General features: G+C 38.5%; 4 protein-coding genes across 4 annotated transcripts in view; 1 reads left to right on the top strand and 3 right to left on the bottom strand.

The window, feature by feature from the left end:
* The window catches only part of LOC145495918 (zeta-crystallin-like), a 163,477-nt gene that overhangs the window by 24,138 nt on the left and 116,732 nt on the right, over window positions 1-22,607 (top strand). The gene's annotated exons all lie outside the window — the stretch shown is intronic.
* LOC145485206 (uncharacterized) lies at window positions 22-12,517 on the bottom strand. Its single transcript, XM_081463940.1, has 8 exons — window positions 11,859-12,517; window positions 10,742-10,848; window positions 8,899-10,066; window positions 7,987-8,067; window positions 7,175-7,467; window positions 1,644-2,397; window positions 1,186-1,239; window positions 22-521 (listed from the first exon to the last, which is right to left on the bottom strand). The coding sequence occupies exons 1-8, from the start codon at window positions 11,941-11,943 to the stop codon at window positions 202-204; spliced, it is 2,862 nt and encodes a 953-aa protein (XP_081320066.1). The 5' UTR covers window positions 11,944-12,517; the 3' UTR covers window positions 22-201.
* Window positions 12,954-17,094, bottom strand: LOC145495757 (uncharacterized). Its single transcript, XM_081475350.1, has 5 exons — window positions 16,834-17,094; window positions 15,916-16,019; window positions 14,668-15,454; window positions 14,199-14,252; window positions 12,954-13,520 (listed from the first exon to the last, which is right to left on the bottom strand). The coding sequence occupies exons 2-5, from the start codon at window positions 15,973-15,975 to the stop codon at window positions 13,201-13,203; spliced, it is 1,221 nt and encodes a 406-aa protein (XP_081331476.1). The 5' UTR covers window positions 15,976-16,019; window positions 16,834-17,094; the 3' UTR covers window positions 12,954-13,200.
* Window positions 19,594-21,202, bottom strand: LOC145483732 (histamine H2 receptor-like). The gene has a single exon (XM_081462285.1). The coding sequence runs from the start codon at window positions 20,519-20,521 to the stop codon at window positions 19,643-19,645; it is 879 nt and encodes a 292-aa protein (XP_081318411.1). The 5' UTR covers window positions 20,522-21,202; the 3' UTR covers window positions 19,594-19,642.

Raw genomic sequence — 22,607 nt, 5'->3', positions numbered from 1 at the left:
TTCGTTTAGACGGAAGACCCATATATATGTATATGAAAAACTCGCAAAGAAAAATCTATTTCCAATTTTTTTCAAGTTTATTATTAACTCGTTATTTTTAAAAAAATTACATAAACTAGTCAGTGTTAAACTATCTTACAAAAATAATATTTACAATGTGTCAGTTACTTCGCCCAGGATCTTCCAGCGAGTCAGACTGACCTACTGGAATTTTTTCGCCTCTTTTATATATCGTCTTATTTGAGAAGCGACGTTAGGGAGTTTTACTTCGGGACTCCTCAATACGTTCACCAGATCAGATACTGTTTTGCCTTGAGTTCCGAGTATTGATAAAAGCGTACTGGTAGGGCTGCCGTTATCCCTTCTGTATTCAATATTTAAGTAGTCAAGGTCATCCTTGGAAATCTTGAACGCAGCGCCGACCTTTTGCCAGCCATAGCGACGTTCACCCCTGCGGCGCACATCGAGAGTCTTTACAAGAAGGTAATCAAGATCAGGAGGCATCTCGGACAGGTTAAGGTCTAAAAGAGAATAAGTAAAAACCGAGCGTAAGGAAGGACATCCATTATAAATGTCTGTATAAAATACTTTTTTTAACTTAGATACTAGTACGTGCGGTCTCGTTGGTCGATAAGTGTGTTTAGATGAGAGAATGTAAACACGGCTGTGACGTTTTAGATTCGTGCGTATCCCTAGTTGAGAAATGTTTTATAACAGCAATAGAGTACGCCATCTAAACACTTGGGAGGCGGGGGTGATGGGGGAGTGTGGAAGTATTCTCGAAAGTTATGCAAACCCTCGACTGCGTCTAAGGCTTGTGTTTAGATGAGGCTATGTAAACACGGAAAAAGCAATCCCCCAAACAAATATTGTTACCAAATTTAAAGTTATAGTTGAGCTTCGATCTGACTTCTTCAAGCCTCGACACTCGATTTTTTTAAGCCGAATTTCTTAACCGTCATTGCCCCGACTGCCCTCTGGCATACAGTTCTTTGTAAAAAATTGGCAAGTTTGGGGTCCCATATTATCACGAGTTTGCAACATATTCTTATGAAACTTCACATATTTACTAAACTCGGCATGATAAATCGATCTATCGGGGTTTTTTTTTTTTTCTTTATTTGAAAATTTCAAAAATATTGTTCATATTGCGTGACATCGGTAAGAATGTCCATTGTTACTTACGTTTAAGGTTGACAGCGTATAAATAGTCCACCTTCTCGTAGTAGTCAGGCATTTCTGTACAGAATAATAAAGTGTTTATCAGACAACCAAAAAAACATTGGGATGGTAAAATTAGAAGACGGGGTGCAGAGGAAAGGAAGGTGGTTCAACTCCCATATGTAGCCGTTTTTCCCGCATGTATTACGTCATACCGTGTACAAATGGAAAGTGCAAGGGTCACGTTGGAAACATTCGGAATAAAGGGAGTTTCATGTCGTGGTTCTTGTAAAAAGTTCGGTCGTGTTTTAAGTGTATTTTCGATCTGTCACAAATACTGTCGGGGAGGGGAGGACAGAGAGTTAGCATTCCCAGACCCATTTCCAACTCACCCACTGCTAATTATTGGCCAGTTCGCTTTTAGGATGATCTTCAAGTATTTTCGGCCAATATTTTCGACTTTTCGGTAAAATAATTCTTACCTTCAACTTCGCTATCTGATAGCTCTGTGCCATTCCACCTATACCAGCCTCTACGTTTCTGCAGACTCCACAAAAGCCATACCAGTGCTGATCCAGACAGAAGGCATGCCAGCGATGTTCCAAGAAAACCTCCTAGTACACAACTGATGCACGATTCGTTATTTATCTGTTCTGAGATCGGCTGCTCTGACAAAGTCTTCGCTTCTGCGGGAGGGCGTCCATTCGGTCGTTGGGCGGCTCGTCTTTGTGTCCGGCGATGACAAGCTTTCGATAAAAAGGTTTGTGTTGGAGGAGTAACTGTGGTCATTCCTTGAACATCTTGTGTAGGACTAAGGAAGCTGTGGAAGTCTGCTGTTTCCGGTAGATTTGAGTCTTCAAGTTCCTCCTCATCAGAGATGTCACTTACGTCCAGAGATGGCCAGGCAGTCCGGTTTACATTTTGGGAGCCGATGCTACCATCATCTTTACTATTTCCATGGTGGGCAATCCTTTTTCGTTTGTACGAGGGAGACTTCTCTTGTTCAGACTTTTTCCGCTTGCTTTCAATCAGTGCCTTCGTAAGAGAAGGCTTGCACTTGATAACTGTGTCCTGGGTCAATAGGCTGCCACATGGCGGCGAAAGTATCGTGCCTTCGCAACAAATAGGGCAGGGCTGGCATACGGTCGCCTTGCTGTCATTGCGGATTAAAATTTGGTTCCCAGAACAGTTGGCCGTGCCACCAACACTACTATTGTCCAATCTCAACCACCGCCACTACCACATTGCCTCATTCTATCACCATAACAAATGCAGAAAATCAGAGAAAATGATGCGTTAAGTTTTTAATAGCGACAATCAGAAAACGAAAACCACGTGATCACATCAATCTGGGAACTTAAACAGTATAACCGCATGGGTGGGGGAAAGGGTGGGGTGGGGGGAGGAACAAAGTCCCCACACTTTCAAGACCGATAAATAACCGAGAAAATAGTTTTTCAGATAAAACATGTAAAATAGTTTCTGTGTTAAGAACACATTTCCTTAGTATACCCTCTTCCCCTCCAGGAGTGATACCCTTGCCAGTTTTCCCACAATACTTAAAATTACGCTCTGCCGTCACTGTGCAACTGCCGTCACTGGTTTGGTATGAAATGGGAAATTATTCCTTTAACTGACCGCGTCGATGACAAATGAACGAGTTTCGATTCAGAGGATGAATACCTGAACTAAGGTAAGTAAGAAGTCTCGCTTACCAACAATAACAGGACACTGCAAATCACGAGCAGTAGCACTTTCAACTCAGGGATAGCCATTGATATAGGTTTGCTTCTGGCGTCTTGCTAAAGATTGTGCGGTTCTGTTATTAAAAATGAAAATGAGTTTAAATAAAGATGGTCGACTCACTAAAAAAGGAAGTCAATAACAAGCAAAACATACTCAAACTAACGAAAGTATTGAAGAGGCACTTCTTCCGCTCCAAACGTTTTGAATTAAGGTCTGCGAGCCTGTATACCAACAGACTGATTTCTATTGACTGATAGGAACTGGTGTTGTATTGTACCTTCTAAATAACACTAGACGTATTTAAATCGACGCTTTTTTTCTGGGTTTTTGTTCTCACGTGCATTCTGCGCCTTTTAGGAATTTGTGTCACAGAGGTCGCATGATGTGCCAGACCGACTGCATGCATATTTACATATTTGGAGCTAAAATCGCAGTGTTTTTCAATGTAGCGTTACAATAATAAACAAACCCGACTTACGTAAGGGTAAAGGTAACGACCTACGTTACCTGTACTCTATGAACCAATCAGATCACGACACGCCGAGAAACAACTTTTTCATAACACCACGTTGGAACCATCTAACCGTGAAGTCTTGAAAGCGACGAAACATCGATGAACAATCAAGAAAACGTTTTCTCTGATACACGCGATATTTTTTTAGGTCTTGGTCTTTATCAGTCACATATTCAGCTGACATAATCGTAACTTTCTGAATTTCCGTGACAGAAAAATCTGTTTGACCGTGAAAATGTTGATGGTCCTGTGTGTTTGATGTAATGGTCGAGATTCCTTCAACATGTACAAGTTATAAGGTTAAATATACAAATTTCCCTTTGAAATGTTCAGTTTTCAATAACTGGAGAAAGTAAATATGACATAGACCTACTAATAGCTGGTGCTATTCCAACTGGACGACAAATTCTCCAGGCCAAAATATTAACCCAGCACTCCAGACGCTTCAACATACGCACCATGCAACATTGACTTCGTCGCAGTGTAAATCGGCCACTGCACTGAGCGTACTTGCACCTCACAGTGACTCCTCAGTGCTATGTAGCCTGTTAATACCCGGCTATATTCTGGTAGTAGTCGTAACGAGCGAAGGATGCTTTCACATGTCTTAATTTTAGTCAGCAGTTTGCAGAACGTTCTTCTGTTACCGACAACAGGCCAACCCGGAACAACTAATTAGCATTCCGCCAAATCGAGGTTAATGCCCATAGGCTGCAATGGGAACGAGAAGGGGGAATCCCTTGCTGGGTACAGTTTTTTCTTACGCATTGTTTCAGATAAATGCATTCTAACTCAGCAAAGCGCCTGACCCCACAACACGTAGAACACCTCTTACACGAATCCAACGTATAGTCTTCTTGATAGTATCCCCGAGAACGTTCGCCACAGTAATCAGAGCCCTACGGGCTCGTGCATTCTTAAGTCTTTAAAAAATTTTTAAAAAAGTTAAATATTATGTTTTCAAGTGTGTTATTAACAAGTAATCACAGCCCTACGGGCTCGTACAATCTTCAGTCTTTAAAAAATTTACAAGTGCTCATTCATTCCAATGTCCAAATTGCACTCAGAATCATGTGATTTCCTATACAAAGATCATGTGATTTAGAAGTCATGTAACACGTATTAATTCGTAAACATGAATTCGAAGTATGCATCTGATCTCTTACGCTCATTACAAATTTTCGTACGTTGTCCTCATGTTCTAAACTTAACAATTAACATATAAATACAAAACGTAGTGACTTACTACGCAGATAAAGAAGCACACGATGACAGCAAGCGGAATAACTGAAGGAATCTTATTTGCGGGCCACCAAATGTAACACCTTACTTCCCTTATCGTAAAAGGACTTCGACTGAAGCCTGTAGGATAACTTGAACTTGAAGGCAGATCTGCAGGCTGAAATGAACCATCGTGGAAAACTGCGTTATGGCTTTGAAACGTTTTTGTTAATAATACAATTTAAAGGTTTGCTTTCATATGCAATTACAGTATGCAAATTTGGTGGCCGGGATCAGAGCAATATTGATCACCTCTTTCTGTCTGAACATGTAAAATATAAACGTATTTCAATCACCACTTCCAATAGGTTTGAAACCAGTTTGCAACCTTATCTAACTTAGATATAGGCAAAACGCCTTAAACGTTTTGCAATATACATTTTGAGAATACTAACACACGCAAGTAACCGCGTTTATAAAATAAATAAATAAAGGGCGCAGCGAAATGATTGTCATTCATGTAAAGTTCCTAATTGTGAATAAGGGTGACAAGGTCTTTGTTATAAATGTCAGTTTAAAACTTCTTTTCAGTTCTATAAATCTCTCGTTATGGTTTTCATACCAGCTTGATGTAGCGAAACGCAGCTGAACAAAGCGCGCGATTTTCTGGGCATTATATTACCACTGCCGGCTTGAGTAATATTGAGCTGCTGTGAAACGATTTTAGTAATAAGCAGGGAGCCTAGGTATCCCGAATTATGCACTATGAGTCGATGAAGCCTATTCTATATTCCTAATTGCGCTGAACTGAAGGGCTTAGTCCCAAACATAGACCAATTAGGATCTATCAAACGGCGACAAATGTATCGGCTTGGAACAATATCCTGAATTAATATTTCGTATTACGTTGAATTCAATTATTCTGATTCCTCGATGTGCACAGATCTCAAACGTATATGCTACTGATAGACTACTAAAATGCGATACCTTGTGATGTCTTCCCATGATGGCTGCTTGTAATCAAGCGTTGTTTTCAATTATTGTTCGATGGAATCTTTATCCAAGTATACACAATTGTTTCAAGATGTACTCGAGTTCGCATCGACCGATTCCGAGAATCGAAAGCGGACCCAGTTTCCCCGCTGAATTTACATTTCTGCATGATTATTAGCTCGGGGATTCCCCCTGGCATCATTGCAACTGCGCCGACACAGATCCAGATGGAGTAATTGATGATATATTGCATTCTCAGTCCTTCTTTACAGTGGCCCAAATAAGGAAATCGCCTTTTTGAGAGACAACGAGGAGAGTTAACTGTTCTCCAGTAAAGGTCACACAATATTTAGTCATTCTTAACTCGTGCAAATTTTAAAATGGTAATGAACCTTAATTTATAGGGTTACTAATCACAGTTCAGCTAGCTGAAGGAATTGAAGCATCCGAGCACAAGAGCCCATATTCTGAGTTTGGAACTTATAAGGCGTGGAGTTCTGATCATGGACACGAAATATCGTCGCTTGCCCATTGTGTGGTCGCTTAAGGCAGGTCGTTTGTTTTCATTATTTTAAGCTTGCTTTAGAAGGAGGCCTTTGTCGTAACAAGCGTACAAAATGAACATCGTACTGTCTTAGAACGATCTCGTATGATTAGGGTTCCAACAGACAGGGCACACCTTTGGTGCAGCTGGTATAGCTTGCAGAAGACGTAACCTAAACGTCCACCGGCCATGTGAAATGCTGTTAACCACAAAGTCCAAACACCAGCAATTACAAACAAATTTATTGATTACCAAGATAATTTTGGACGAGTAGAAATCTTAATGGGAATTTTATATTTTACAGTTAACGGCTAGAGATTGGATTTTTATCAAAACAGGCAAGTTTGAAACTTTGGTATCTGTTTAAAAATTACTGAATGCCTGATGAACACTATACCCGAACATAGTACACCGAAGTTATACTCAATAATTACTTTTGACATATATTACATTTTTGGTAATTGAAGAAAAAGGTAAGCGTACAAATTTAATATAAAAATTTTCAGCTGTTAAACTAGATCAATATCTTGCTTTTTCATAATGTACCAGTACCATTATCAAAAAATAATCATCAGTTTAATTTTCCATTTCAAAATGTAGCTACTCCTTCGTCATTTCATTAGTGTCAACATTATCACTTTGCTGATTTGCTGCTTTAATCAAAGGGAATTACCAAGGAGAATGATGGAGGTAGGAGCCGATTTTTGTATTTGACCACGAGATGAAAGAAACAGGATTATAAAAATAACTAAGCTATTTAAAGGAGCACAGTCGAGGCATTTTGAGTTATTTAGGCCACGTAGAAAATTAGCTTAGAATTGGAGAAAACCTGAAAGTAGTTGTTTACTAAGATAAAAAAATAATAAACCATAAAGGAACAAGTAGCTTAAGGATGCAGAAGATTAACACGGATTACAATCCATGAACATGAAATATTTAGGTTTAACTTTTCAAAATGCGTAAACCGTGACGTAGCTCCTTTAAATCCTTGTCACACGGTGTCGTATTGTTTTAGCAACATTATCAAGGTCTACTCTAGGTTTCTGGAGAACATCAATGAGATACGAAACTGTTCTCCCTTGGCTTCCTAATTTATCTAACAACAACTTTGTAGGGCTTTCATTTTTTCCTCGCAAGTGTTCATAATATTTAAGTTCACATCTTGAAATTCCGGCCGCGCTGCCTACTTTCTGCCAACCAAACTGCTGGCTTTCAGCTCCATGAGGCACATCCAATTTCATTACCAATATGTCCTCTAGATCTGGAGGTATTTCTGATAAGTTCAGACCTAAACACAAGAAGTACAGTAAATAGAATTCTCTTGTTTAGTTCAAACTGTAACAACAATATCTAGCTTAGACTATTTCAATATGACAATCAAAACAATTTTTACAAATTTTAAGTTGAGGTTAAACAAGTGCCAAAAAGTTAAAGTTGGCTACCACTGTACAGTTGTATTTACTCTTCCGAAGAGAAGATACAGCTGTGTGTACTCTTCCGAAGAGTAGATTGTTGGTCAAAGGCAATCGTTTTTTTTTTCCCAAGGTAGCTATATTATTGCGACATTAATTTTCATAACTAACTTAGCCTTATAAATAATGTAGACAGACAAAGAGAGAGTTTCCTTGAGAGGCAGCTACATGCAATGCTCCTTGTTTGAAATGGCTAAGTCTACACGGTGTATTCCTCGGGGGGTGAGGGGTATATTCTGGCCAGAATTAGTTTTCAAACTACTATCAGGCTGTACTCTAAGCTAATTCACGTTGTCTAAAGCTATAATGTTTAAAGGCTATGATTTCCTCATTACCTTCCAATTCTGTGGCAGCAGCAGTTTCATCCCGAAGTTCATTCCTGCCTTCTTTGTCCGATAACTCATCAGCTGAATCATCTTTCGATAAATTCAAAATAAGAAGAATTAATAAATATTGTTCAATATCTTCGTTATAGAGAGTCAACCTCTTGAAGAGCACTCTTTGCACAGCTGTCACCTGTTTGTGAGTGACATCAAGTAATTGTTTTAAATTGGCTTGAGAGTGAAAGCTCAACTTACACACAAGAAGTTAAAAAAGAAATAACAAATAAACTGCTGATAAGAGACGATATACAAAATTGGCATCTGCAGCCCATTCAATTCATCCTGTTTCTCAAGCCTTGAATTAATCCACTATTCAGCTAGTGCTAAAGTACTAGGACTGAATAAGTACAGAGTGTTTGGATTGAATACTATGCTATAACAAGTGTCAGCTAAGATCTGCAACAACAACAGCCAAATAATAATAATAACTATTATTATAATAATATATAATAATAATGATAATAATAAATGTATAAATATATATTATAATATAAAATATAATTATAAATCTATATGAGTAATAACGAAGAGGCAAGATTTGCTGTTACTCCGAGTTTCGTGCTTACGCACTCATCAGACAGTATTTAAATACTATCTGATGAGTGCGTAAGCACGAAACTCGGAGTAACAGCAAATCTTGCCTCTTCGTTATTACTCATATACTCAGCTCTACACTATATGTGTATTGAGCACTATTTTAATGGGATCTGCTACTTCCTCATATGGTTATAATTATAAATCTATATATATATATATATATATATATATAGATAGATAGATAGATAGATAGATAGATAGATAGATAGATAGATAGATAGATAGATAGATAGATAGATAGATAGATAGATAGATATTTCTTCTTGCCTTCTCCTTCTTCAAGCTTTGATGTGCTGCCTAACTTCTCGTAACCCTTGGGCATTCTGTTAACCCGCTTCTTGTATACGTGGTATATTAATAGTCCCATCAGACCAAGCAAAAGGACTGCAGCAATAGTTCCAACAAAGCTACTTAGAAAGAAACCTGGGACTATTAATTGAGTTTGAGCTGCCGATGGCAGGGTCTTTGGGCTTTGTGGTGTCAGGTGTCCTAATTCACTTTCTGTTGTAGTTGGGGAAGATACGGTTGGTTGAACGGAGTTGAAATCTTTGTCTGGAAATGTTTGAGGAGCAGTCTGCTCTCTATCCTCATTAGCCAAGGTATTAGTGAGTTCAGTACTGTTTTTCGTAGGTGAAGGGTCTTGTTTCTTTCCCAAAATATCAGCCTCCTCTTGAACGTATTTATTGATCTCAGGTATCTCCAGAAGCTCAAAGTTTGTTTGGCTGTTGGTGCTGTCCTTGTACTCCTCTTGTGCAGCAACTTCAACACTGATGTCGCGTTTAGTCTCCAAATGCGTAAGGTCTTCTTGTTTGTAATCTATAACGCTTTCAAGTAACTTTGAATTTTCCTCACCCTCTTTAGGTAGGCTGTTACCATTTGAAATAGAGGTAGTGTTGTAGGGATCATTTATATGTTTTGCAACCAGCCTGTTAAAAATAGTGCTAAAATGTTTTTTCATAATGTTTGTTTTCCTGGTGCAGTTACCCTTGCACTTTTGTGATTTGAAACATTCCAACTTAGCGGAATAATTTTTACCACAGCAGGAAGAACAATGCTTGCAAGTACGTTTATTATCGTCTTCGTAGTGCCTCAATGGGCAGTCCTTGCATTCTGTGTCTTTCTGTGCAGTACAGGAGTTGATAATCTTCCTGGAGTCACAAACAGAGCATACCTTACAGGCAGTACTGCCAGTCTCATCTGAATAAGTCCCTGGACTGCAGGAAGTACACTCACCAGCTGCCCTTCTGACCAATGTTATACCACATGGTGGTGATGGTTCCTCCCCTGGTGGACATACAGGGCAGGATAAGCACCTGATCCTGCTACTATTGCTACTGTCATTTTCAAGAATCGTGTACGTCTCTTGAGGACATTGTTCAAGGCCATCTGGATAAAATTCGTTGTTGTCTTGTACATCTTTCCAGAAGGACCATACCTAACCGACCAAACCAGAGGAAACAATGAAAAAAAATATATCTTACTCAAAGTAGTTATTTGTTCATTTTGTAGTCTAGCGTCCTGAACCAAAACATTTTGGGCTTAAGCTAATGCGTTTTGATCATCCTGTATTTGGCATGACAGTGTGATTTAGATCCTCTTAGAAGGATCATATCTAACCGGCCAAACCAGTGGAAACAAAGACAAAATTATTTCACTCAGGGTAGTTAACAATTCATTGTGTATATCTATCAACGCGAACCAAAAACTCTTGAACCCATGCTAATGAGTTTTGATCATCCTGTATTTGCCATGACATTTACGATCGTCCCATGTCTATTCAAAAGAAACGACTCGATAGCATATATGTATCTTATCGTTCCAATAATTCGAAGTGATGTACTTATCACATTACATATATCAGCTAGCCTTTCACCTGTAACACAAAAAAGAATTGCAGTTCAAAGCATAGTTTGAGAGCCACATTCTGCTGATGAAATTTATTATAATGATGATGCTCTGTGTGGTATTTCAATTGTAGTATCTTAAAGGCTTCAGCTTAATCTATTTGGCTACCATACATGCTGTATATTAATACTCCAAGTGTAAAAGCGATTATTGATAATTCTTCTTTGCTTGTACATACAAATCGTATAACAACAGCTTGACCTACCCAAAGTAAGAACAATAATCCAAAAATAAATAATAGTTTGACCAGGAGCTCCACTTCTAATTCCATCATCCTTAATAGAGATTCAAGTTGAGTTGCCCTGAAAGATACTAAAATGCGACAATTTGGTTAAAATGGGGTTTTCAATGTCTACAAATTTTGAAACCGTATTATTTTTCGTTCCTACAGATTCCAGCGCCGTTTCCTTTCGAATTCGGTTTTGTGTATTAGCTGTATACTGATATTAGCTTTGGAGTATACTGTATTCTCTCTTACGTTCCTGCATGTGCAGTGGTATAACTAAAGTGTTAGTATTCTCTGAATTCCCCAACAATTTCCGCTCCCATACTGACTCGAGACATCAGTTCCTCCAAGTTGCTCAAAATTCTTCACATCATAACACTATGTTATTTGGAACGTACTTGTCCAATTCTAGTGTTTTGTTGTTTAATAAACCAATGCAAACCAAACGAGAAGCGGAAACCTTATGTAGATTCCTGTGATAAAAACACTGGTCTATTTAAGTTCTTCAAACAGAAGTTTTGTTACCGGTTGGTAAGCGGAAGTATAGCTAATGACCCTTCAATTCACCATTGTCGATGAAAAATAATAAAAAAAAAGAAATAAATATCTATATTAAATAATAACATTTTAGGTGACTGGTTTCGAAATCAAAACCATTTTGAAAACGACAAACCGAACAATTTTTGAATATGAAAACAATAACATTCATATTATGCATGTAATTATACTTAAGCTTCAGAAAGTGTATTCTGAATATATAATACATATATATATTAATCGTTGGCAAAGAATTATCGGTAGGATAGTGCTCGGGTTCTAATCTTCCGGCGACCAATTGATACTGTGAAACGAACTTCAGTAATATGAATGCAGTCTAAATATCGTTTTTGGCGTTTTGACAACTTTGACTGTTACACGACAGACCTTTCAGCCTGAAGCTAGGTTTGTGCAGTTTGTCGTAACCACGGCTTAGTAATTCCTGATCACATAAGTTGTATGGCTTTATATCAAGCGTAACCAATACACATCGATCCCATTTTTCCTCATGTTAAACTAACATTTTTATAATATAACGTTATAATACTTGCACAGGAACCTGAGAAATAGATGCACTCCAAACAAATATCCGCCCACTCATGGTCTACCGAGTGAAGTAAAAGCAATTCACAACACGAAATCATTAAAACCAGCCATTAAAGTTAAGAGAAAAGAGCAATTTCGAAAGTTCGTGTTCTTTTGACATCTCCTTGGTCACCATCGATCATCGATCATGAATTAGAAGGCCCGCTCAGTACATAATTTTCAACACAATGTGTTCCCTTGTGATGGAGCGTGCATCTGTTTCAGACGATTAGCTTAACTATAAGGGCGGTCTTAACTTAAACAATTACCGCCTCTTTACTGCATATGTTATAGCACGGTAAAGCTAACAACAAACAAACGTACCTTACTGATATGAATAGAGCTTTTCCGTTTCCCGAGAACTGAACTCCTCGCAACAAACAAGGTATGCCACGTCGTCTATACGGAAGCTAAACAGGGAATGAGAGAACCCGGTTTGGCTCTTTAGAAAAGGTACCGGCGATTCTTTAAATTAAGAGTGGCTTCTCATTGAAGCTTCTGCTGTTTTTCTCACAAGATATCCAGCGGAAGTACAGATTATGTTCTAGGAAACGAAAGAATAATTACGGTGAACCCTGGCAACCCTAAAATGACGTTCAACCGTTCAATTACGTAAATCAGTCGACATGGGTTTCTAGGAAAAATTCGATAATACCACTTGAGGTCGAAGGTTCTAGATGATTGGGTTTCGGTAGCCAACACTTGTCCTTGGCAAAACGCCCAGAACTCTTAACCATCTCAACTTTCAAGAACTTCGATTGGGGATTCAATAATTCATTTTGCGTAAACAATCAGGGTAAGTCTGCATACTCTTAACCTTTCTGTTCACTCTTGCTTGTCAGTGTTTGTTTGTTTGTTTGTTTTGTTTTGTTTTGTTTTGTTTTTTTCACGAGACTTGTCGCGTTTGATCATATTATGATGCTAGTCTATAATGATTTGTTTGGGCGTAAGATTAGATGGGTGCGTTTTCAAACTTTGTTAGGGGTAAATTCCAAGGCAAATGTCAAGATAACAGAAAAAAATTTATCTAAATATATCATTCATTCATTCATTTACTCATTCATTCATTCATTTATTCATTCACGCAATTATTGCTGCTACATTGTGATTCGTTTAGACGGAAGATCCATATAAATGTACATGAAAAACTCGCAAAGAAAAATGTATTTCCAATTTTTTTCAAGTTTATTATTAACTCGTTTTTTTTTTTTTTCAAAAAATCACATAAACTAGTCAGTGTTAAACTATCTTACAAAAATAATATTTACAATGTGTCAGTTACTTCGCCCAGGATTATTCCAGCGTGTCAGACTGAGCTACTGGAATTTATTCGCCTCTTTTATATATCGTCTTATTTGAGAAGCGACATTAGGGAGTTTTACTTTGGGACTCCTCAATACATTCACCAGGTCAGATACTGTTTTGCCTTGAGTTCCGAGTATTGATAAAAGCGTACTGGTAGGGCTGCCGTTATCCCTTCTGTATTCAATATTTAGGTATTCAAGGTCATCCTTGGAAATCTTGAATGCAGCGCCGACCTTTTGCCAGCCATAGCGACGTTCACCCCTGCGGCGCACATCGAGAGTCTTAACAAGAAGGTAATCAAGATCAGGAGGCATCTCGGACAGGTTAAGGTCTAAAAGAGAATAAGTAAAAACCGAGCGTAAGGAAGGACATCCATTATAAATGTCTGTATGAAATACCTTTTTTTAACTTAGATACTAGTACGTGCGGTCCCGTTGGTCGATAAGTTTGTTTAGATGAGAGAATGTAAACACGGTTGTGACGTTTTAGATTCGCGCGTATTCCCAATTGAGAAATGTTTTATAAAAGCAATAGAGTGCGCTATCTAAACACTTGGGAGAGGGGAGGGGGGGAGTGTGGAAGTATTCTCGAAAGTTATGCAAACCCTCGACTGCGTCTCGGGCTTGCAGAACTCCGAATCCCCTCGTGTTTAAATGAGGCTATGTAAACACGGAAAAAGCAATCCCCAAACAAATATTGTTACCAAATTTAAAGTTATAGTTGAGCTTCGATCTGACTTCTTCAAGCCTCGACATTCGATTTTTTTTGAGCCGAATTTCTTAAACGTCATTGCCCCGATTGCCCTCTGGCATACAGTTCTTTGTAAAATATTGGCAAGTTTGGGGTCCCATATTTTCACGAGTTTGCAACATATTCTTATGAAACTTCACATATTTACTTAACTCGGCATGATAAATCGATCTATCGAGGGTTTTTTTTCTTTATTTGAAAATTTCAAAAATATTGTTCATATTGCGTGACATCGGTAAGAATGTCCATTGTTACTTACGTTTAAGGTTGACAGCATATAAATAGTCCACCTTCTCGTAGTAGCCAGGCATTTCTGTATAAAATAATAAAGTGTTGCATCAAAGTTTATCAGACAACCAAAAAAACATTGGGATGGTAAAATTAGAAGACGGGGTGCAGAGGAAAGGAAGGTAGTTTTACTCCCATATGTAGCCGTTTTTCCCGCATGTATTACGTCATACCGTGTGCAAATGGAAAGTGCAAGGGTCACGTTGGAAACATTCGGAATAAAGGGAGTTTGATGTGGTGGTTCTTGTAAAAAGTTCGGTCGTGTTTTAAGTGTATTTTCGATCTGTCACAAATACTGTCGGGGAGGGGAGGACAGAGAGGTAGCATTCCCAGACCCATTTCCAACTCACCCACTGCTAATTATTGGCCAGTTCGCTTTTAGGATGATCTTCAAGTATTTTCGGCCAATATTTTCGACTTTTCGGTAAAATAATTCTTACCTTCAACTTCGCTTTCTGGTAGCTCTGTGCCATTCCACCTATACCAGCCTCTACGTTTCTGCAGACTCCACAAAAGCCATACCAGTGCTGATCCAGACAGAAGGCATGCCAGCGATGTTCCAAGAAAACCTCCTAGTACACAACTGATGCTCGCTGTGAAACTGCATGATTCTTTATTTATCTGTTCTGAGATCGGCTGCTCTGACAAAGTCTTCGCTTCTGCGGGAGGGCGTGCATTCGGAGGTTGGGCGGCTCGTCTTTGTCTCCAGCGATGAAAAGCTTTCGATAAAAAGGCTTGTGTTGGAGGAGTAACTGTGGTCATTCCTTGAACATCTTGTGTAGGACTAAGGAAGCTGTGGAAGTCTGCTGTTTCCGGTAGATTTGAGTCTTCAAGTTCCTCCTCATCAGAGATGTCACTTACGTCCAGAGATGGCCAGGCAGTCCGGTTTACATTTTGGGAGCCGATGCTACCATCATCTTTACTATTTCCATGGTGGGCAATCCTTTTTCGTTTGTACGAGGGAGACTTCTCGTGTTCAGACTTCTTCCGCTTGCTTTCAATCAGTACCTTCGTAAGAGAAGGCTTGCACTCGATAACTGTGTCCTGGGTCAATATGCTGCCACATGGCGGCGAAAGTATCGTGCCTTCGCTACAAATAGGGCAGGGCTGGCATACGGTCGCCTTGCTGTCATTGCGGATTAAAATTTGGTTCCCAGAACAGCTGGCCGTGCCACCAACACTACTATTGTCCAGTCTCCACCACCGCCACTGCCACATTGCCTCATTCTATCACCATAACAAATGCAAAAAATCAGAGAAAATGATGCGTTAAGTTTTTAATAGCGACAATCAGAAAACGAAAACCACGTGATCACATCTATCTGGGAACTTAAACGGTATAACAGCATGGGTGGGGGAAAGGGTGGGGTGGGGGGAGGAACAAAGTCCCCACACTTTCAAGACCGATAAATAACCGAGAAAATAGTTTTTCAGATAAAACATGTAAAATAGTTTCTGTGTTAAGAACACATTTCCTTAGTATACCCTCTTCCCCTCCAGGAGTGATACCCTTGCCAGTTTTCCCACAATACTTAAAATTACGCTCTGCCGTCACTGTGCAACTGCCGTCACTGGTTTGGTGTGAAATGGAAAATTATTCCTTTTACTGACCGGGTCGATGACAAATGAACGAGTTTCGATTCAGAGAATGAATACCTGAACTAAGGTAAGTAAGAAGTCTCGCTTACCAACAATAACAGGACACTGCAAATCACGAGCAGTAGCACTTTCAACTCAGGGATAGCCATTGATATAGGTTTGCTTCTGGCGTCTTGCTAAAGATTGTGCAATTCTGTTATTAAAAATGAAAATGAGTTCAAATAAAGATGGTCGACTCACTAAAAAAGGAAGTCAATAACAAGCAAAACATACTCAAACTAACGAAAGTATTGAAGAGGCACTTCTTCCGCTCCAAACGTTTTGAATTAAGGTCTGCGAGCCTGTATACCAACAGACTGATTTCTATTGACTGATAGGAACTGGTGTTGTATTGTACCTTCTAAATAACACTAGACGTATTTAAATCGACGCTTTTTTTCTGGGTTTTTGTTCTCACGTGCATTCTGCACCTGTTAGGAATTTGTGTCACAGAGGTCGCATGATGTGCCAGACCGACTGCATGCATATTTGCATATTTGGAGCTAAAATCGCGGTGTTTTTCAATGTAGCGTTACAATAATAAACAAACCCGACTTACGTAAGGGTAAAGGTAACGACCTACGTTACCTGTACTCTATGAACCAATCAGATCACGACACGCCGAGAAACAACTTTTTCATAACACCACGTTGGAACCATCTAACCGTGAAATCTTGAAAGCGACGAAACATCGATGAACAATGAAGAAACCGTTTTCTCTGATACACGCGATATTTTTTTAGGTCTTGGTCTTTATCAATCACATAGTCAGCTGACATAATCGTAACTTTCTGAATTTCCGTGACAGAAAAATCTGTTTGACCGTGAAAATGTTGATGTTCCTGTGTGTTTGATGTAATGGTCGAGATTCCTTCAACATGTACAAGTTATAAGGTTAAATATACAAATTTCCCTTTGAAATGTTCAGTGTTCAATAACTGGAGAAAGTAAATATGACATAGACCTACCAATAGCTGGTGCTATTCCAACTGCACGACAAATTCTCCAGGCCAAAATATTAACCCAGCACTCCAGACGCTTCAACATACGCACCATGCAACATTGACTTCGTCGCAGTGTAAATCGGCCACTGCACTGAGCGTACTTGCACCTCACAGTGACTCCTCAGTGCTATGTAGCCTGTTAATACCCGGCTATATTCTGGTAGTAGTCGTAACGAGCGAGGGATGCTTTCACATGTCTTAATTTTAGTCAGCAGTTTGCAGAACGTTCTTCTGTTACCGACAACAGGCCAACCCGGAACAACTAATTAGCATTCCGCCAAATCGAGGTTAATGCTCATAGGCTGCAATGGGAACGAGAAGGGGGAATCCCCTAAAATAGATATCGCGTGAGTTTCAGTTTCACACCAAACAAAAGCCCTTTGATGTTTCTAGCAGTTTGCCGAGACTGTTTCAAATATGTACGTTTTCAGACGGTGATGCTAATGATGCCTGCAGAGGTAAGAAGGACTATTACATGCGTAATCTACTGCCATAGCGGGAACTTTATAAATGGTCTGTACAGCACCCAATCTACCTGATCCTGAAAAAAAGTAACTCAGATTTTCTATATAGTGCGGAAATATAATTTACTATTTACTGTACGATTGCTTACCGCACGAGATGTTATTCATTGAAGAATTAAAACCAACTCGGAACGTGCAAAGCGTCTCAATTCGGGCAAAAATATTTGTATAATTTTGCCTCGCACTCATTATGTAAATTCATTTTACATCTTCATTAACACGGAGAATTTGTATTCCTTATCGTAGAAACTCTTATTCTTGGACCATTTCAGCTTGAGTAAAAATAAAAAACAAACTGCGGTCACAAACGTAACAAAACAACGCATGCTACAAAAACCTTGATTTGAGAACTTAACGTTTCATATGCTTCTACATACATCATCAGAAGTATAAAACGGTTAGCAGTTTGTTTTTTATTTGTATTCCTTGATTTTAAGCTGTGACCTTGACAATGGCGTCATGAGGACATCGAAACGTCGGTTTTATCATTAGACCGAACAATAAATCATTTCCCCTAAAACGTGTCGATCCACCACTCTAGACATATTATAAGACACCGGTTATAACCCCACTCCCCCCTCCCCTATATATATAGTCTCCTCATTCAATTAGCTTTTAGTCGCTTGGCACCGGTATTCCGTGCGTTTCCAAAGCGATTGCATTGCCAGAGCGTTCCCTACCCCCTCCCTCAAACACCGAGACTTAATTATAAGCCCACACCGGATGAACGAAATCCGCTGAATCTTCATTTGCTAAAAGATGCCGATCTTTGCAACTTTATCTGAAAAAATTATCTACAAAAAATTTAGTGAAACGTTCATTTTACTGAGAACGGCTTAACTTTTCGAACCACGTTTTGACAGCCAGGCATGTTTTTTTCCAAATTTGGAATGTTTTTTATCAACAATTTTTGTACATTGTTAAGTACTTTTATGATTGATTCGTTGATTTGGTTTCTTCTGAGCCAGTTTTGGTTGCTTTCTTCGTTCTGAAAAGATCAAGAAATCTGAGACAGCGGCTGTTTGGATATGAGATCATGGCCTAATTACCATGTGATAAAACGTCATCTTTCCATGTTGCTTATCTCAAAGGAAACAAAAAAATGCCCAATTTGACTTTACGGTAGCCATTTCAAACAACAACAATACATTTAGTTCGTCTGTGTTTTCAATTCAGGAGGTTTAGGAAATGAAAAAGTTAGCGTTACCATGCTGTTCTTAAAATGTGTCTATTTTTTATTAATACATTTTCTTTATCATTACTTTTACGGAGACAATAAATTACCAGTTCCGGTGTCCGTTAATTTAATGCACGCTGCCGTTTTAACAGGAAGCGATTTGCCTTAAATAAACCTCAATTCAGACGATCACGATTTGGCCATGCATAATTTCCTAGCTTCTTTCAAATGTCATTTCTGCGAGGTGATGGTCCTTTGTTATAATACCACTAATAATTATAAGTAAGATATTCTGGTTTTTATGACACAGTACAGTGCACTGATGTTGTACGAAGTATTTATTTAGTGTAAGGAATGAAAAAAAGAAAAAACTTTGCAACAGTGAATAAATAATTCTTTTCCCGATTAATCAGCTCAGATTAAAACACGATAATTTCTTCAGAAGCACTTCTTTCATCTTTGACAGAGTTTGTTATCGGAACAATTTCAAAATATAAATAACTATGCAATCTCCTCTTTACTTGTAATTGAAAACTGGGTCATGTATTAGACATCGCTATTAGCACGGACTAATAAGAAAGTAGATACAGTAGATACAGCATATTTCTGCGCCAATAAAACCACGTGAAATGTAACGTTTATTGACTAGCAGCGAAAATCACCCTTGCCTTAAAACACATGAGTGCTTGTCCAGTTTTCCACTGAGATGCTTGCCAAAATTTTATTTTTTCCACGGGAGAACTGAGAACGGACAGAAACCGTACTTTGCTACAACTGATCACGAAAGCACAGATAACGAAAGGAAAAGTGGAAACAATTGCAATATGGAACCAGTGTTCATTATGTAGATATAATTCACAAGCCAATGAAAACTTCAATCAACGTGCTCTACTGATTTTAAGATTACTCATTTATATTTTGAAATGCAAGGCAAAATTCATTGCAATATGCGATTGAAAAATGTTCTCAATATTTCTTGGACAGTTTATTTTATCTATTTTGTCTAGATGACGAAATGTAAAATTCATTTCAAGATTTTTTTTGCCGAGCAGTTTATAAACAACGACTGCCCCTACACACTAGTTGTTCGTTCAGAATTGCGTCTTTTCCAAACAGGTTTTTGGCGGAACATTTTACGGAGTTCCTTTTTAATATCGCGCTTTAATAACGCGTAAGCGATGGGATTAATAGCAGAATTAATGATAACTAGAAAGCGCACTACATTGTACAAGTTTTGGTTCATCACACATAATGACGTAAAATGACAAAATGAGCTGTAAACCTCTACCGAATAACAAATCAGAAATGTGACTACCACAGTTGTTATCACTTTCGTAGAAGAAGCTGATCGAGGACGTTTCATATTTGGTTGGTTGTGACGTAGTTGTATATTCAGTAGTGTGTCGCGGCGGCTGTGTTTCTGTGAGGTTATCACATTCCGCACGGTTACTAGGAGTAACACTAGACAAGGAATAAACTCGAACAGTGTCGTCCAGATGATTACGCTGACCTTAAAGTCTATGCGAAATAAACCCAAACTGGCACAAACGGACGGGATGAAGTAGAATGACAGTGGAATTATCCACGCCGCGGCTGTTACAACTGCGACGCGTCTAGCAGTCATAAGTAATGTGTAGCGAAGAGGACGGGTGATGGCAATATAGTGATCGAGAGTCATGGCAAAAAGATTACAGACTGAAGAGTAAATCATCAACACTGCAATATCGTCTCTGATCATCTCATTGCACGAAGTGAGTACAAAGTGGCATATCGCTTGTCCCGGATAGAAACATGCACCAACACTTAAGTCAGCTATTGCAAGCGACAGGACAAATCTGTTGGCAGTCGTGCGAAGAATACGGCGTGCGAGAATCAAGTAGATAACAAGACCGTTTCCAACAACAGCCAGTATTGAAGGAAGCCATCCAACATTCCAGTACCAGCTGCTCATGATAAAGGAGTCGACATGTACGAGCTCCTAATTCCGATTCTAATTTCAATTCCCAATTCCGATTCTAGACATGCGGCAGAAATCTTGCATTGATCTTGAAAGCCTTGTATCCTACCTCTCTTGTCAGGTCATTAAGTTCACTGAAATGACGTTTTCAGCTTGCACTCGTTAATTCCTGTCGGAAAGCAGGAATAATTTGCACATGTCACCCGACCGGAATACATTTTAAGTGACCGGATCATTTTCATTTCCAAGGAAAAACAATAGCTTTAAATCTAATAGCCTCTTTGAACTTATTTGTTTGTTGATAGGTGAGGGGTAAAATGGGAACAATTTCAGAGACAAAAATAGAAGTGCCATTTCGGAAACGTTACTCCGTTTATTCTTCTTAGAGTCATGTAGTAGGCTGGAAAACATGATTGCATTTTTATGCGGAGACTTTGCACGTGCTTCCACGTGCTTTCCGTCGTTAGATCTTGAAAATTTAAAGCTACAAATACACTGATGGGGAAAATGTAGAGATTCGATGGATGTCCTAGGGTGGTTAAGTACCATCGATATTTAAAATTTTCTTAATTGATGTAAGGCATCTCAAAACAAAGCTCTCATTTGCATTTAAGGGAATCGGTTCAAAGGGATCGCTTTAATGATAGTAGGGGAACACAACAGGAAGTAATTCAAATAATCATAGTTAGTAACTACTAACTATGAAATAATAATGGCAAAGTTTTGGTCACACGTTTTGCTTCCTCGAAAATTACATCTTTCTCAAATGTAGATGTATTTATCTTTCCCCATAGAAGCAATAGCACGTTTCACTGTTAGCTTTTCTCATTTGCATTACATATGATTTGCATTACATTAGATTTTATATTATTATTACTATTACTATTACTATTATTATTATTATTATTATTATTATTATTAGAAGAAATAAACTATTTTCTACAGTGTTTACATAATGGCTCCCTCCTGGGTTTCAACGTCAATATCGGTATATTACAAGGTAAAAGTAAATAAAAGAAATAAACTATTAAAACCTATTTATTATTGTTATTATTATTACCGTGAATATTTTTTCAAATTGTTTCTTTTTTCCCATAATTATTTTGTGTCCCCAGATTAGTATTGGATTTTCCCGGGCTACAAGGCATTGACATTTTAACAAAGTTTATATCTATCTGTCAACGTGGATGCGAGGCAATTCCGGGCTGAAACCACAAAATTGCCCGAAATTGTCTCACATACATGTTGGATTATGTTGGATTATATTGTAATGCAAATGAGAAAAGTTAACGCCAAAGATTACAAACAGAGGTTTGGCCAAAGTAGACTTTTAATTAACCATTGCTGCTCTTATATGAAGAAAATAAACAAGGATCGAAACTTTTTAGTTATTCGGTCTTAGCTTGCAGCAGTAGGCATGATTTGTTTCGGCTTTGACTGCAATGGGAAATTAAAGTGAAGGACACTAACAAACAGTAACAAGTAACCGGATCTTTTTTTTTTTAACAACAAGAGCTTATCGAAATGTCTATTTAAATGCAAACCAGGTATTTTGATAATATTTTGAGATATGTTGGCATTGTTGTTTAAATAAAATATTGAAATTGAAGCCACCTAAGGGGCTTCTCTTTTCAGTATTACCGAGTCATTTTTGCAATTCAAAATAATGCAATATGACTCCAGTTATACTAGCTTTAGGTTTGTAAAATAGATTGTCAAGGTACTTACACCGGGGCTAGTTACTCCCAGAAAAGTTGGGTGTGGGTGTGCAGCCCACTTCCCAAAATCCTTACCCTATTTATGACCAAAATCTGCTGTTATATCCTGTGCGACTTACACGAAGTAGTTGTTAGATGATATATTTAGTGTGACTGACATGAAGTATGTGTTAGAATTAAACCAGGTGTTTTTAGAGTGTACACATCGAGCTCGAGTGAATTTGGAGTGTTACATCTGCCAATTTTGCTACCCTGTATATGACCTGGCCAAAAATTCGATGCCCTATTTATGACCTCTGCAGCTGGCACGGTTGCCCTAAACACAAGTTATGAAGGCTTTTGTTGACGGTCTTATTGAAAAT

This window comes from Orbicella franksi, chromosome 1 (genome assembly GCF_964199315.1).
Source record: "Orbicella franksi chromosome 1, jaOrbFran1.1, whole genome shotgun sequence".
Taxonomy (NCBI): Eukaryota; Metazoa; Cnidaria; class Anthozoa; order Scleractinia; family Merulinidae; genus Orbicella; species Orbicella franksi.
The sequence above is the reverse complement of the archived record's forward strand: the minus strand, read 5'-3'. Positions and strand labels throughout refer to the sequence as shown.

Excerpts from the sequence above, each read along its gene's own strand:
- LOC145485206 (XM_081463940.1), bottom strand. The coding sequence starts at position 11,943 with ATGATTTCGTGTTGTGAATTGCTTTTACTTCACTCGGTAGACCATGAG. Across the intron at positions 10,067-10,741 it reads GATTATTGTTCTTACTTTGG|GTATGGTCCTTCTGGAAAGA; the intron begins GTAGGTCAAGCT and ends TTGGTCGGTTAG. Across the intron at positions 2,398-7,174 it reads CTAAAACAATACGACACCGT|TGGCGGTGGTTGAGATTGGA; the intron begins GTGACAAGGATT and ends GCAATGTGGTAG.
- LOC145495757 (XM_081475350.1), bottom strand. The coding sequence starts at position 15,975 with ATGGCTATCCCTGAGTTGAAAGTGCTACTGCTCGTGATTTGCAGTGTC. Across the intron at positions 15,455-15,915 it reads GCAGTGTCCTGTTATTGTTG|AATGAGGCAATGTGGCAGTG; the intron begins GTAAGCGAGACT and ends TTATGGTGATAG. Across the intron at positions 14,253-14,667 it reads ACCAGAAAGCGAAGTTGAAG|AAATGCCTGGCTACTACGAG; the intron begins GTAAGAATTATT and ends TATTTTATACAG.
- LOC145483732 (XM_081462285.1), bottom strand. The coding sequence starts at position 20,521 with ATGAGCAGCTGGTACTGGAATGTTGGATGGCTTCCTTCAATACTGGCT.